The 15,873-nt window shown below is 36.8% G+C and overlaps 1 protein-coding gene across 9 annotated transcripts in view; it reads right to left on the bottom strand.

Moving 5' to 3' along the window:
* Nucleotides 1-15,873, bottom strand: part of LOC108243991 (serine/threonine-protein kinase BRSK2) — a 263,837-nt gene that overhangs the window by 126,708 nt on the left and 121,256 nt on the right. For all 9 annotated transcript variants that reach the window (XM_017429805.3, XM_017429801.3, XM_017429802.3 and 6 more), the window contains exon 3: nucleotides 6,037-6,122. In XM_017429805.3, the coding sequence (XP_017285294.1) occupies nucleotides 6,037-6,122 (86 nt within the window). The remainder of the gene's footprint in view (nucleotides 1-6,036; nucleotides 6,123-15,873) is intronic.

The raw sequence follows: 15,873 nt of genomic DNA, 5'->3' as shown, positions 1-15,873 counted from the left end.
TATATCTGATTATTATTTCATTTAGATTATTTTAGCTACTATTTTGACTGTCTCAGCTCATGCTTAGATATGTCTGGTTTTGTGATTTTATTTAGATTATCCTATATTTCATTTAGATTATACATGATTGATGTTTTTCCTTTCTTATTTTGTGTTTCATTATGTATTTGCTGTATTGGATTCTGTTTTTATTTCTGTTGTAAAGCACTTTGGATCGCCTTGTTGCTGAAAAGTGCTATATAAATAAATCTCACTTCACTTCACTTCACTTTAAAGACATGTTATATAGATTTTCATACTTTCTCACTGCCTTGGCCATCTGCTCCTCAAAACTATCTATTGTACAAACCTTTGCACCAGCAGAAAAAATGGAATGTAAATGTAACCCAGTGTTAAAAACACAAGCAAGAATGAGTAAATCTTATCACATATTCTATTCTGCAATGAGATTAAAAAGCAATAAATTAAGAGTTAAAACAGGTTCATAAATGCATTCCTAAATATATGTAAATAGTGTTAAATACATTTAAAAACGGTGTAATACACCTTTAGTATGTTTTAGTGATGGACTGAACAGCCAATAGGTAGCATGGTCTGGTTTCACATTACTCAATAAGTTTGAATTTCCCATCCATTCCACTGTGCAGTGTAGAGATGCTGCTCAGATTGCATTAGACACAGCTTGCAAGAGATCTATGCTACTGGTTGCTTCCGCTATTGGCCTTGAAAAGTAGCTTGAGAAACTTGGAAATCAGTAAGAAAAAGCAACCCTAAACCCGCTCTGCAAAGTATATCATTCAAAAATCGTATTTCATATTTAATAAACTCTAGAAAGCTTCAGTTCAGAGCAGATTAGAGTCCAGAAATCCCTGTTCTAGCTTCATGCAGCATCGGTGAGTCATTATATGCTCCGTTAGCATTTTAGCGTTGAAAATGCATTGAAAAGTGACTAAAATTATTAGTTATTGCTAGAATTTAGTAACAATAAAACAGTGATTAGAGGTTTTTGTATAAATATTGTTGTATATGTTGTATTTTTTTAGTGTATTTGCACTTACTGTTTTATCACGTTTTAGTATTTTCACTGGTGCTAATTCAGTTCATAGTGTTGTTATCATTGTGAAGCGCCTTCTATGAGCACCTGATAATATTCATATGGACTTTGCTACTATTCTGATTAAGCTAGAGTTAATTTGTGCTTCCAATCCACATTTTGATGCTAGACCATTATGTTGTGGATATGTATCTTATTAGCACTTTAAAATAAGATTTAAATTATATTATTGTATTACCATATATAAGCTAATTCTTTTAGTTTTATTAATGTGTTGATGATATGTAACTGTGATAACTTGAATTATATCGTTGTACAACATGTAAAGTACTTGAGAAAAGACTGTAGAAACACTTTTAATTGTAACTTTAAGGTAATGGATTGTAGTTTACTGGGACTTTTGTGTGTGTGTGTGTGTGTGTGTGGGGGGGACTATTCAACCCATAGTGTTGCAGAGAAGACAGAAGTGGATGGCAAGCCCCAGCCCAAAGAATCAAACAAACTGGTAGATAGTGACCTGAGTGGTCCTAATAAATGACACTAACTAATGACACTAAGTGTAAAGGGGGACTTGAAGTAACCTACGTAGTGGGTTACATAAACATTTTCACTTTAAATTCATGCTCAGCTTCAAATTTTTGCCAAGTCACACAATATTTCTTGGACACCACTGAGAAATAAGTTCTGTGCAAATGATGTGTTGAGAACAAGCTGCAGAAACTCCCAAACCAAGGCTGCAAAATAAAAAAAGACATTCTTCTTTTCTTAAAGCCCTGGGAGAGTGTACAGATATCTTGCTTCTTTTGAAGTATGTAGCAACCTTAAGACTCATTTACTCCTACGTGGCTATTACGTTCCCCCTGTGCTGGTTGAGCTTTTAAATTTAAAATTTAGCAACTATGCCAGTCCTCTATTTAGCACTGTAATGCTGCCATGAAAATGCATCTGAAACCGGGAGAAAAGAGAAGCACTCCTTGGTACCAATATTTGTAGACACTTGTATTATATGTCATATTTTTTCTACAGAAGTGCTAGTGTTTCTCATATAATTATTACATATTTAACTGTGTTGATCTGGTATAAAACCACACTAAAAAAAAATCCCAGGAGTGAGACATCCAGTAATCTGCGTCTGTCTGCTGGTGTCTCCTGTGAGCTCACAGCCTGATTCTTCACTGCTGTTTTTAGACCAAAACATTAGATGCTAAAAGTAAGGTGGACTGCATTATCTGTTTCTCTTTTGCTCTCACTATTAAACTTAAAGATTCTGTATACTTTAAAGTTTAATTTTTTCTCACTGTGAAATGATTTGCAATTCAACTACGGTGCATTCAAACGGAGTTTTTACCTCCTAACTTCCCATGCAGGTGATCCCTGACCGACAGCGCTCACATACCTTGAGATTAATGTTTTTGATTACTTATTATGAAACTTTATATGAATAACAGATTTTTGAAGTGAATACAATAGGATGCAGCCTCACACTGTTTAAAAGGAAAATATGTAAAGCTGTGAACTTTAAACATTTGAAAACCAAAACTCATTTGTAGACCTCTCTAAATAATCTGTTAATGTGATGGCGTTCAGATTTTCTGTTTTTAATATTATATTTACGATAGAATATATTCAGTGTGCGTCTTAATAGTTAAGGTGTGTGTGACTCTGATTCTGTCAGACTCTGCCTCACCACACAAACATCACTACACATCACCAGTATTAATAAATGCTGTTACACTTTTAACAATTACTTTGTGTATGAAAATCAGAGGAATTTACATTTTGTGTTGACTCCTTAAATGAAGCAAGACAGAAATAGTTTTTTTATGAAAGTGCCCATTAATGAGTGGTGAGATAGTCGGGAAGCTCGTGCTCAGATATTCCCTTTTCCTTTTTCTGCACAATGATAGACTGTAGCCATTTCTCACTGATGTTTGCAAACTTTGCAAAGTTTTATCAAATTGCTTGTGTTGAAAGTGCTAGATTTTTTCCCTTCTCTTGACAGCTTCACAGAGCATATCCATTTGCAGTCCACTTTACTTTTGTCTCCATTGTTCACTTTGAAATCCCTCCACACAGCTGACACGGCTCCTCCTCTACTACCTGACTTCTCAACTGTGAGGAAAATGTCACACTGCCATAAAGTGGCAGTAGTGTAGTGTGGTGGCAAGGTTTTTATAAGATAAAACCTGACTGTGTAATGTCTGAATTCCAAGTCTTGACTATGCTATGCATGGATTCCAAGTCATGACTATGTTCTGTCTGAATTCCACAGCCTGTGAGGTTTTCACCAAATGACCCTGTTCCTGTTCACTGAAACCAGACTGACCTTACTTCCTGTCTCCTCCTCACCTTCCAACATTCTGATATCTGAGATATCAGCTCCTGTGTGGACTGGAGGCAGAGCTTTGATTCACAGCTTCCCGTTCAGACCTGGGACTCTGATGTTAATTCTTAATTGTCTTTAAGGCTCTCTGTATGTCCTGCACCGTACATAAACAAACCTGTTTGAGTATTTTCATCTAACCGTGCCTGGAAATTGAGTTCTTCCACAACATGTAGCCTCTGAGATTTATCTAAGGCCTGATTATTAATGGAAACTTTATCCAATACCCTGCTTTAATGATTTTAATTATAGTAAAGTGATATTGATACTGTACTATTGAGACATGAGCACAGGTACAGGTACATGGTATCAGACCTAATACCCAATACTGGTATCAGTACAGACTAGCCAAAACAAAATAGCCATAATTTTACAGATATTGAGATATATTTGCTTAAAATTTTGGCAATAAATTGTAAGATTCAGCACTATATGTCTGCTAACAAAATATATTCTAAACCACTGGACAGATTTTAATGAAAGTCTTATAAAGTAATCACTGCCTGTACATCTACAACTGTTATTATTAGAATTTGGAGTTGCTGTCATTTACATGGTTTGATCAAACCAGTTAAGACTCCCTAAGTTTAAAACTCTGGCCCAGGTGATATGTATTCCTTCAAGGAATGCTAGACCTTTAATTTTCACAATGAAAAATTAGGGTTTTCTGCTTTTAAACCCTAACAACTGTAGTATCAACACAAATGAAACTGAATTATTTTCTGTGCAAATAAAGAAAACCACAGAGTAAACCACAATAAGTCATAAACCACAGAGTATTTGGTTGTGACATATTTAAAGTCTCCAGCATACACTGATGTTTGATATAGATCCCTTAAAAAATCCACAATTTGTGAGTCTATTTTTGTGCTTAAAATATTTTATCCGTCTCCTGTGTTGATTTGTCTCTGAGATCTTGCTGATCCCTTGCTGCGCTCAGTGCTGCTCGTCCTGGAGCCCGTCGGCCTTACTGCTTGATTTATTAACAGATTAAAGGATCTGCTCGAGCGTGTACTTGTCAAAGCTGTTTAAATTAGAAACGCGCTCAGCAGTGATTTGTGAGTGTGTGAATTCCTGCATCAGACTCTTTGCATCCATGAAGACTATCAGTTGCTGTCCTCACAACATAAGGAAAATAAATTCCTCCGACGACAGATGGCGCTGCCTTTATCAATTACTGAACAGCACATTAAGCTGCAGCGCTGGAGTTCAGCAACAACATGCATAAGATTAATGCAAACAGTAAAACAATAAAATACTCCAGAGCTCCAGCAGCACACTTTCATAACACTTCCCACTTAACAGTTAAACTGCTGAAGTACAGAACTCTCCAAAAGATTTTGTTTTAAAAGGGACCTATGATGCAAAATTCACTTTTTGCATGTATTTGTACTTCTGGGTATCTACTGCTTCTAGAAACAGTTCAAGCACCAAAGAGAAAAAAGAAAAAAAACCCAGCTGTTTTTTTGACAATAAGTAAATGTTTTCTGGTGTCTGCAAAATGACCTGTTTCACAAACCTTGGGATTGTTGCGTCACAATTCAACCTAGCAACTCCAAGCCGAGCCCAGCCCCTCACCTAGCAACCCAAGTGGAGCTCCACCCACTTCATTACAAGAAGACCATCATGTTAGTTGTGCTGGTTTTACTGCTGAACAATGTCTGCTGGAAAAGGAAAATGTTCTGTTGTCAGCTGCAGTGTAGAACATGTGTACATGCATGTTCTCCCAGTCACTGAGAACAGAGCTGTGTGGCTTCATTTTATTTTTGATGGCAATGTTCCTGTGATATTGCCAAAGAAAGTTGTAATTTGAACAGCTGACCTGTCCCAGAAACACGTCTCTGTTAAAGTCAGTAGGTTTGTCTAAACTAACATTAGAACTATGTTAATAAAAGAGAAAAAAAGTTGGATATAAAAATAACACTGATCTTTACCAGGCAGCTGTCTGGACACTTTTCAGGTTGGGACTGCTGATCGTTGGTGACCTGACCTGCTACCAGTCAGGGTTCAGAACCCTGATAAAATTCCCAAGCCCCCACCTCCTCGGATGTAATTCCGTTTAAACTCAGTAAAAACAGTCAGACACACAAAGCCTCGCAGGTTAACTCAGCGCCTGTGGGGCGGCTGTGGGCCCGGAGGAGGAGGAGAGGAGACGGGGGCTGTGGCGGGGCAAACTGCTGAGCCATCAGAGGCTGTGGACCCCCTGATTGGAGGAGGCGTCTGACTAAACTGACCCTGCTGCTGCTGCTGTCCAGGCTGATCCTAGCCTTATGTTATTCTTATTCTTTATTTATTTATTCATTTTTGTGAATTAATAACAATATAAATGTGCGTCAGATCCGCAGCGTTTAATCCTTCAGTGAGTTTTTATGTTTTGAGACAGGACACTAAGTTGGAGAAGTGTGGCCAACAGCAGCTAATTTGCTTAATAGTGGCGTAGCCCTAAAATCGCTCATTCTGAAATGAGCTCAAAACACAGAACTGATCAGGTGAAATCTCAATGTCTGAGAATGATTTTGTCTATTAAATTTAATGACCATGTTCTGTATAGCCCAGAGATCTATCCTAACTTACATACAATGTGAAAAAGTGAACTTACAGGTATTTCTTATTTTCGTAGACGTCATGCAGCTTTAAAACGTGAGGATGCTCGATGAGTTTCAGAATGGCAATCTCCCGCTCCACCTGCAGGGAAAGACAAGAACACAATTACAGACATTGGATTCACACATACTCATGTCACACTCGTCTTAGAGAAGGAGAAACGAGATTGAATTCAGATAGTGCAGTCTGAATGACTAACGGAAACCGAAACACAGCATATTGTGGTTGTACCACATTAATCACAGAAAGTGGCCCTTGGGGGAGGTTCACACCCATGTTGTTTGCTGCTTGCTGATGCAAAAACTTACACATTTAATAATAACAATAATAATAAAAATAATACATTTTATTTATAGGTGCCTTTCTCAGCACTTAAGGACACCGTACAAAATACACATTATCAATTTAAAAAATATACAACAATAAAAAAGTAAAAACCCACTTAAATAAAAAAGCAGGAAGGCATCAAATAGAATAAGCAGTTTTAAACAAATGTGTTTTGAGTTGTGATTTGAAACAGGAGAGTGAACCCCCTATTTAACTCTCTATTTGGTTCACTTGTGTTTAACACTGATGTGCTACAGCAACCAGCACATCATGCTCTGATCATCTGAGAGAAAAATCTGCTTCCTACAGTGAAAAACCATGGAAATGATTTCTGTTTTTAATTTGACTTTTTCACATAAGAAAGATACTTCTGACAAAACAAAACACATTGATACAACATGAAAAGGTTGGATGAGTTTGAGCAACAGTAGACATGAATGCAGTTTATCATACACTTACTTGGTCAATTATTTTAATCAAACAATGAAGTTATAGGCAGTCTCATGAATTAATTCAAGTATCACACAGTGTATGTGTTGTGAATGACTTTCAACTACTATTGCATCAGGTTTCAGCTCAATATCTAGAAAATTAACAGTTACAGCCATTTTTGTATTGGCTAATGTTAATTAGCTGTGGCCATCTTGAATTATTAATTATTATTATTATTATTATTATTATTATTATACAGAATAAAAATTAAATTAAATAATAATGAATTTAATTTGTAACACACTTTTCATTAACAAAAATCTTAAAGTCCTACAAAGTGCAACTAAAGTCAGTGATAAAATCATCATAAAATCATGTGGAGGCAGAACAGGCTTGCTTAAAAAGAAAAGTCTTTAAGCCGTTTTTGAAGTCAGCCAGTGGTTGCGGAGCTCTCAGATAGTCAGGGAGAGTGTTCCAGAGACGGGGGGCAGCCACACAGAATGCCCGATCTCCTATGGTCCTTACTTTGGATCGTGGGCGGTGGAGGAAGTTACAGTTCTGTGATCGTAAAGATCAGGTGGATGAATGTAGAATGAGAAGGTCCTTCAGAAAGTCCGGTGAAGTTCCACATTGATGGGTAATGAGAGCAATTTTGTACTGAATTCTGTGGGTGACAGGAAGCCAGTGAAGGTTATGGAGAATGGGTGCAATATGTTCAAATTTACAAGCTTGCACTGTTTTGAATGTACTGAAGCTTCTGAAGGTTTTTGCTGTGGATTCCAACAAACAGAGAGTTGCAGTAGTTGAGCCTGGAGGAGACAAATGCATGGACAAGATTCTCTGCATCAAAAAAAGTGAGAGATGGACGAAGTTTGGAGATATTGCGAAGATGAAAGAAACAGGTTTTAAACAGATGCTTAATGTGATTTTCAAATGTAAGATGAGAGTCCATTTTTACTCCAAGATTTGTAACAGAGATGGAGAGGGGGATGTCTTGTCCAGAAAAAAGAAATAGTCGTTAAAGTTGATGTTTGAACCTGGCGAGGGGTGCCAATCAGAATGGCCTTAGTTTTAAAGCAGAACAGAGAGACCCAAGGATTTTACACGTCTCTCAACAGCACTGCCAGCTGCTTTCATGTTTTGCAGCTCACCAGTGTACCAAGGGGCTGAGCGGGAGAATGACACCAGCTTTGATTTAAGAGGAGTATGGAGGTCCAGAAGCTCCTGGAGAGATTGATTGTAGTAATCCACAGAGTCAGTTACAGATGAATGATTGACAGCAGTCAAGGAGTGGAGATCAGAGGACAAGGCCTTAGGGAAATGTTTTTTAAGTCAACGAACTGGATAAGACGTTTAGGATTTGGAGCAGAAGACGTTGAAGGTACTTCCAGGGAGATGACACTGTGGTCCGAGACACTCAGATAAATTGTTGATAGGTTCAGTGTCTGTAATCACTAAATCCAGAGTAAGCCCCCTGTTATGTGTAGGGGTGTCAACATATTGAGAAAGATTAATAGAGTCCAGAAAAGACTTAAAATCTGCTGCCAGAGGGGAAGATGAATTATCAGTATGGATATTTAAATCTCCAAGAATAATATTTTTTGTAGAAGTCTGAACAATAACATTCTCTTAAATAGAGTAGAGTAAAACACAAAAAAAATCTAAAAACAAAAAGGTTTTCATAATTTTACTGCACTGTCCTGTACTACAGCAAATGTTATTGGGGGGACCCTAAAATTTACATATTAAACAGATTAAAACACAAGAAATGGGAATAGTTTAAAAAGACCAACACTAGTGTATTAAAAAAGCCTTATATTTGAATACTGAATAAAACCCTTCCCTCCAATATTGTGATTGAAAGAATCCATTATTTCCATGTATTTAACCTGACAATTCACAGTCCCTGAACAGTTGTTATTGAAAAAAGGAATGTCTGGTAACTCACATGAAAGTGATAATCACAGGATTATCAAGTAAACATGCAACTTTTTTCCAATTAACATTGAGAAATCCAGGAGATTGGTGTAATAGCCTTAGACTCAATGGAAATCTTTACTGCTGACATGCCATAGTGGTCTTCGTTACTGGACTTTAAACAAGGAAACACACAGATGTGTTTTGTGTTAATGGTATTTCTTCTGCCTCTTTAAAAGCAAAGCAAAGCTTCCTGAATTCTGAGTCCTGTTCTGCTGTTTCTGCACAGGGTTGATGTGACAGCTCTGAGAGGACAAGAACCTGAAAATCAAATTTAACATCCATCAAAGAAGCCACTCTTCAAAGCTCTGTCAGGGTGACAGATGCTGAGGGCTGCCAGTAAATAAGGAAAAAGGTACTTCGCTCAAACCTTCGGACAAGTCACACCTGTAATGGGAAAAATACTGTTTCAGTGATTCTTGCTGCATGTGACCACCATGTTTTAGTTTAGTTAGGAATGCTTTTATTCTTATCCCTATAGGGTGCCAGGATGTACGTGTTATCTGGTCCTTTTGTTTCCCCCTGACCCCTCCTGACTGTATGGCAATTTACCAGTATATGCCTACAAGCCTATAAAGGATGTGTTCCTTAATTACCTCCCCTTGTGATCAGCTATCTGACCCTTCTGCCCCCCCTGACCCCTCCTCATCCTACAATGGCATAAGAAGGGGGAGCTATCTGTAATGCTTCAGACTCACTCTGCTGACTCACTTCAGATCAGTGATTCTCAGCTATATAGCTTAAATAAATTATCCTAAGACAAAACTCTTCGTTGTCCTCTTTGTTAAAGAAAATTCCACAACACAACCCAGACCAGTGTCATAACTGACGGCTAAAGAAAAAACTCTCCAGATATAATAAGCTGATTTTTTTTTCACAGCTTAAAGTATAGTTAAAGTAGTTTATTTTTATTATGTGAAGATCTGTTTGTTATAATGTAAAAAAGTATTGGGAAAAGGAATAGAAATATTTATTTTTTGAAGAAGACATTTCACTCCTCATCTTCAAAACTTTCTCAAGTTAAACAAATAAGTGCAAAGTTCCAAGCTTTTAACAGCTCTGAGTTGCTTTCTTTCTTTGTTTGTTTTTTGTGAACTAGGCTCACATGCAAATTACTTTCCACCCTCCTTTTCTGAGAATTAGCTCAGTCTTTGTTGGACTGGTCCACAAGAAAGGTTTTGGTCACATGAATGGTGTAGCCATGTAGAAGGTAAACAAACAATAAACCTCAGCACCCCTCAGAGTAAGCTACAACATTTTTATGTGTAGTAATAAAGTGTGTGTGTGTGTAAAGCAGGTTGCAGGTGACACTGATCTATCTGGGCTACTTTTACTCCCTGCAGAGACATGATAGCAGAAACATTTCCCACTATGATCCAAATCAAAGCAGAGGTGATAATGTTTAAGCTTTTAATAAACTTGGTCACTTAGGATGCAGATGGGGCTGTGCTGGCTCGGTGATCACTGCTGCGGTCTTGTAATCCTGAGAATGCAGGTTCGAGCCCAGGTCACAGCAGGAAGGGCATCTGACTAAAAACAATTGCCTTACTGTTCGTGCGGGTTTGCTCGCTGTGGCAACCCCTGATGAAGGGAGCAGCCAAAAGAACGTACCTTACCTTTATGTAGGATGCAGATAAGTAAGTGTGTGCTTTATTTTAAATTACTTTATGGACACATTTTTATAAAACAATTACCACTTATATAATTAATATGTTGTGAACGAAGATGCAGAATATGTGACATTTACGACATTTCAAAGTGCAGTATCTGAGACACTGAGAAACTTCATTACAAGTGTAAACTCAGTCTCTTTAATGAAGTGAGATGAAAAGTCAGTGTAAGGATGTTACAGTTATCCAGAGTTCATCTATTAATTTTATTGCCTTAACCAAGAGTTAAAACCTCATCTGAGCTTCTGAGAACAGTTTATTTACCATAAAACCAAGGTTTTACCATTCTTAACTTTGCCATGTTAAAAATGATAAGCTTTTAAGAACTATATTTTGAATTATCTAAATAATTTCAATTTAAGCTTTTTAAAAGTCCTGATCCAAAACTTGTTTTTTATGAATCAATCAGAGTTGTCCACTTGCAGTTGAATCAACTAAGACAGATATGAAGTGCCATTTATGAACAGGGCTGTGATAGTGTTCTAACTTTGAACACACCATCTCCAAACTTAAGTTTTGTTTTATCATCATTTGTCCCTCTGTAGGTGTTACATTAACCTGCCAACTCAAAATTTTCTCCACCTTTTAGCAAAGGGGTTAAGAGTTTGTGTTTTGTGCCAATCACTTCACTATTTAACACCTCCACATATCACAGCTTCTCTTAATGAGTTAGTAGGATTGACTTTGGTTACGATGCGCCACTTTCAAATCTCTGTTTAATTGAAACACGATACCGGGCTGAAAGGCATCAAGAGCAATAAATTGGAACATCCGCTCTGTAATCAAATCTGTTGCTATGATGTCTGAGCAATGTGTAATGTGAGGAGAGCCCTGGCTCGCTCTAGTGTCCAATCACAATCAAATGGTGGCTGTCAACACCATGACACGTGATTTGATAGATGACTCTGAGCATTCAGGCATTTTAGAGAGACACACAAATTTATCAGCCAATGGGGGGAGCATGTCTACTCTGTGACAAAGTAATAAAACAAGAGTAAAGGAGAAGAAAACAAAACAGGATGGGAGAGTTTTTAATGGATAGGGAAAAATAAAGGTCATGTGGAAACGTAAAAGGAAAATACACAGGGTGAAAAGGAAAGAAAGTAAGAAAGAAAACAAAATATGAACAAGTGGGTATTAAAACAAAGAAAATAGTAAACCAGAGGAAATAGAAAAACAGAAGAAATGAAGAGAACAAATCGGACAAAGGTAAACCAGAGCAAAACCAGAAAGTAAAAAAAAAAAAAAATGGCTAAAAAGGGGAAGAAAACTGATCTAAAGCATAAAAGTTTGAAATAAAAATTATTCTCATAATGTCAATTTACAGTCTTAAGCAACAATCAAAAGGGTCCAAACAGAGTATGTGAAGTGGATGACTCTCAGCTACTACCTCTCTAATAACATTTTGAGGAAATTTTAATAATCATTTAGAACTAGTACATGTCTCACTGTGCATCTCAATATCTCAATATTATACAATACCAGAGTTGATATATTCTGGACCTATATGGTTTTTTTGCTGCAGGAGAAGTGCGTATGTCACAAAAAAGATAGTAGTCCAACAACTACAGAAATTGCATTTGCTGCAAAAATGCAGTATAAATGCTGAATACTAATTTAATGAAGAAGCTACTACTGAGTTGTTAAGGTTAGAACAAGCAGAACAGTAGCTAAAAATAGTAAAACTGTAGTTAAAATGATCAGAATGGTGGCTTAAAGCTAAACGAGGCAGAATGGTAGCTAAAAGCTGAAAGCATAAGCTACAAAATTAGAGAAGGTATGATGAAGCAGATTACCATTTTGATAGAAATAAAATTATCTTCATGTACTACTATGAGGACCAGTTTTGCAAAGAGAGGCAATGTTTCAAAAGGACTAACAAAAGAAAATAAGGAAATGTTAAGAGAGGAAAGCAGAGGAGATGTCTGCATTTCACAACCAGCAGGAAACATCTTCCCGCTGAGTAAACACTTGGCAGCAAGCCTGTTTTTTTTTTTTTTGTCTGATCATGAATGAGATAAAGCTAGCAGCCTACTCACTGTGTGACTGCATCAAACAGAATAGATTTACAATAATCATATGCAGAGCAGGACAACTACTCAGAAGCTGTGTGAATTAACGTCAGAAAGAAATCATGGGAAAAGGTCAGATGCTCACTTCTGTGTACTATCAGTGTCCTTTCACTTGTCTGTTCCATTAACTATCTGCCAGACAAGATCCAGGAGCAGAAAGTGTGAAGACTCAGAGCATGATCTCCTCTACAAACACAGAAATATTCATCATACACCTTTAAAAATCTTCATATTGTCCTTATGACCACACAGTGCACCAAGGTGCACAGTGTGCACCAAGGAACTTGGTCTGTTATTACAGACCAAGTAAATCAGCTTATTACAGACTTAACTAGCCATGGCTTCATTGTTTTGAACAAAATCTCAATGCAGCAGTAAATAATGCCATTTAAAAAAGAAAAGGAAACACAGGTTGAGCATTTGATGTTCTTATGCTGCTCCACCATTAGAACTTTGTGCACAGCCAAAGCTGACAGACAAAAGAACTGTGGCAAAAGAGGAAACTACAACTCCAAATCCTAAAAAATTAAGAAATTGAACCAGTTTTAGGAAAATTTGGGGTGATTTTATTTTTCTTCACAATACATTTCAAAAACGTTGGCCATGTTTCTCACTGTGAAGCATCCCTTCTTTTAACAACAGTCTGCAAATATCTAGGAACTGAGGAGACCAGTTGCTGGAGTTTTTGGAGGGGAAAGTTGTCCCATTGTCTGATTCTAGCTCTACATGTTTTTTGCTGGATGTTTTGCTTGATGGGAGCATATGTTGTCCTAAACTCTGTATACACTTTTCTGCACTGATGGCACTTTTCAAGAAGTGTAAGCTGCCCATACCTTTGACACTAATGTACCCCCGTACCATCAGAGAGGCAGGTTTTTAAACTGAGCACTGATAACAGACTTGGTCCCTCTCCTCTTTTGTATGGAAGATTTGTCTTGTCCGTGGTTTCTAAAAAAAGAGTTTCAAAATTTGATTTGTCTGACCAAAGAACAGTGCGCTTCAGTCCATTTAAAATTTTTCGGACAGACTTTCTCCTGCCACTAGTTTGGGGACCAAGACAGAACTACAATTTTTTAAATCTTTGGTTCAGAGCTACTAGACTGTATGTAACATGCTGCTGTGGCCCCTGTCTAAAGCTTATTAAATCTATCAGTTGATAGGTAAGGAAAAAGTTTCAGCGCAGAGCAGCATAGTTTGGGTGTTATGAAACTTGAGGACTATTTTATTGCTGCTGTCTTATAAATTAAGTTCTGAGGTATCAAAAAGTGAACAGAACAGTAAAGGCAAAGCTGAATTATGTTGTGACTTTGTTTGGTTTTATATATACCAGAGTCAATATTTCAAACATTTTTGCCTTAAAGATTTGGTTTAATGTAATGTGTCAGTGATTTGGTTTCCATCTCCAGTTTCCAGACACATGAAGGTGCATTTGGAAAACTCAGATGATAATGTCATGGCTTTGGAAGCTTTTGATAGGTTAGTTCACACACCTGTGGATACATTTTAAGGCACACCTCAAACATGTTGCTTTTTTGAGTGGCATCATGGGAAAATCCAAAGAAATCAGACAAGATATCAGAAAGAGAACAGAGAAATTAGATTTTTGATTTATTTCCTGTGGTCTTAGAACAATAAAATTGAATTGCATAGTCATAATGACCATTGTTACATTTAGAGAAAAAAATGCTCAGCTTGCAAGCCTGAGAACATCTAAACTGTGAAGTACTGGGGTGGCAGCATCATGTTGTAAGGGTGTTTTGCTATAGGAGGAACTGGTGCACTTCACAAAATAGATGGCATCATGAGGAATCATGATGGCATTATGTGGAAATATTGAAGCAACACTTAATACATCAGACAGGAAGTTAAGCTTGGACACAAATGGGTCTTCCAAATGGACAATGGCTCTAAGCATACTGCCAAATTAGTTTCAAAGTGTCCATTAAAAATGTGTCCATTAAAAATAATTCCTTCCACTGTCCAATGACATCACTGGTTCTGGTCAACAGCACCCCACTTCCACTATACGCAGTGCATAAACGAGGATCCAAGTGGTGCTCTCTTTGATGTGATCCGGATCTGAGTTCTTCCCACATCAGAGCTTATGGATCCAAATCCGAGGAAGGTTTTTATCTTTTGGGAAGCCAAAAAATGAAACTCAAGTGGTATTTTCTGGTCAGTTTGAATGATTAAATCTAACAAATTGAACTATATTGTACCGGTATTCATCCACTCACTGGGGAATCGCTGGACCTCAGCGGCTCAGAAGTCGTCACACTTCCGGGTTTGTCACAGAAAAAGCCGAAAACACACGAGTGGTTTCTTTAATGTTCAGATTTACCCAAAAAAAAAAATATATATTTTTTAATTTTTAATTTAAAATTTCTACAAAGAAACATATTTTATGGCTATATTTTCACTGATGTTGGCTTCAAAACAGGTTTCACTTCAGCTTCAAACAACAGTTGTCAGCAACTTTCTTTCAAATCATCACCTTCTTAAAATAATTGCCCAAGTCATTTTTTTTCAAAAATTATTTTTTTGCCTAAATCATCTCAACAATCAACAAATGGTTCAGTTTTTTGTGTTTCCTGAAACATTGGAAAAAATGACTTAGGCAATTATTTTAAGAAGGTGACAAAATCAAATTAACAGCAAACATTCTCTAACTTTATCAGAGCTACTGGATCAAAGACGACATTTCACACAGTTTGAAACAGACTATATATATTTTGTGACAGCAGCAATAATTTACTTTTTAAGCTTTTGCAATGTGATGGAATTTTTAAAATACTGAGAAGAAATTGAAATATTTTATGAGCTGAACATGCAACAAGAGTGATGGATAAAGATAAGCAGACTGAAAATTCAACATCCATTTAAATGACAGCAGTTTGGTTAATATCAGTATGAGAACAATAAACATTGGGAATGTAAATGTCTTGTATTGTCAACAAAAGAGACATTCATATGCAAAAACCTGAAGAGAAACCATCCAGTTCATCACAAACTTTGTCATGAAAGCAACAAAAAAAGGGAAAAAAGGAAAGAATCTGTAGCACACACATCTTTAAATGTCAAACTTGACAGAATGAGCTTTTCCTAAAAATGTCAGCTGATGCAGGAGAAGTAAAGCAGCTCTGCTGTTTTATACATGTACCTGCTTTAATGTAATCTGCTTTTATATTTTCATTCATATACAGGTGCTGGTTATAAAATTAGAATATCATGAAAAAGTAGATTGATTTCAGTAATTCCATTTAAAAAGTGAAACTTGTATATTATATTCATACATTACATACAAACTCATATATTTCAAATGTTTATTTTGTTTAATTTTGATGATTTCAAATG

The sequence above is a fragment of the Kryptolebias marmoratus genome, linkage group LG15 (genome assembly GCF_001649575.2).
Source record: "Kryptolebias marmoratus isolate JLee-2015 linkage group LG15, ASM164957v2, whole genome shotgun sequence".
NCBI lineage: Eukaryota > Metazoa > Chordata > Actinopteri > Cyprinodontiformes > Rivulidae > Kryptolebias > Kryptolebias marmoratus.
The sequence above is the reverse complement of the archived record's forward strand: the minus strand, read 5'-3'. Positions and strand labels throughout refer to the sequence as shown.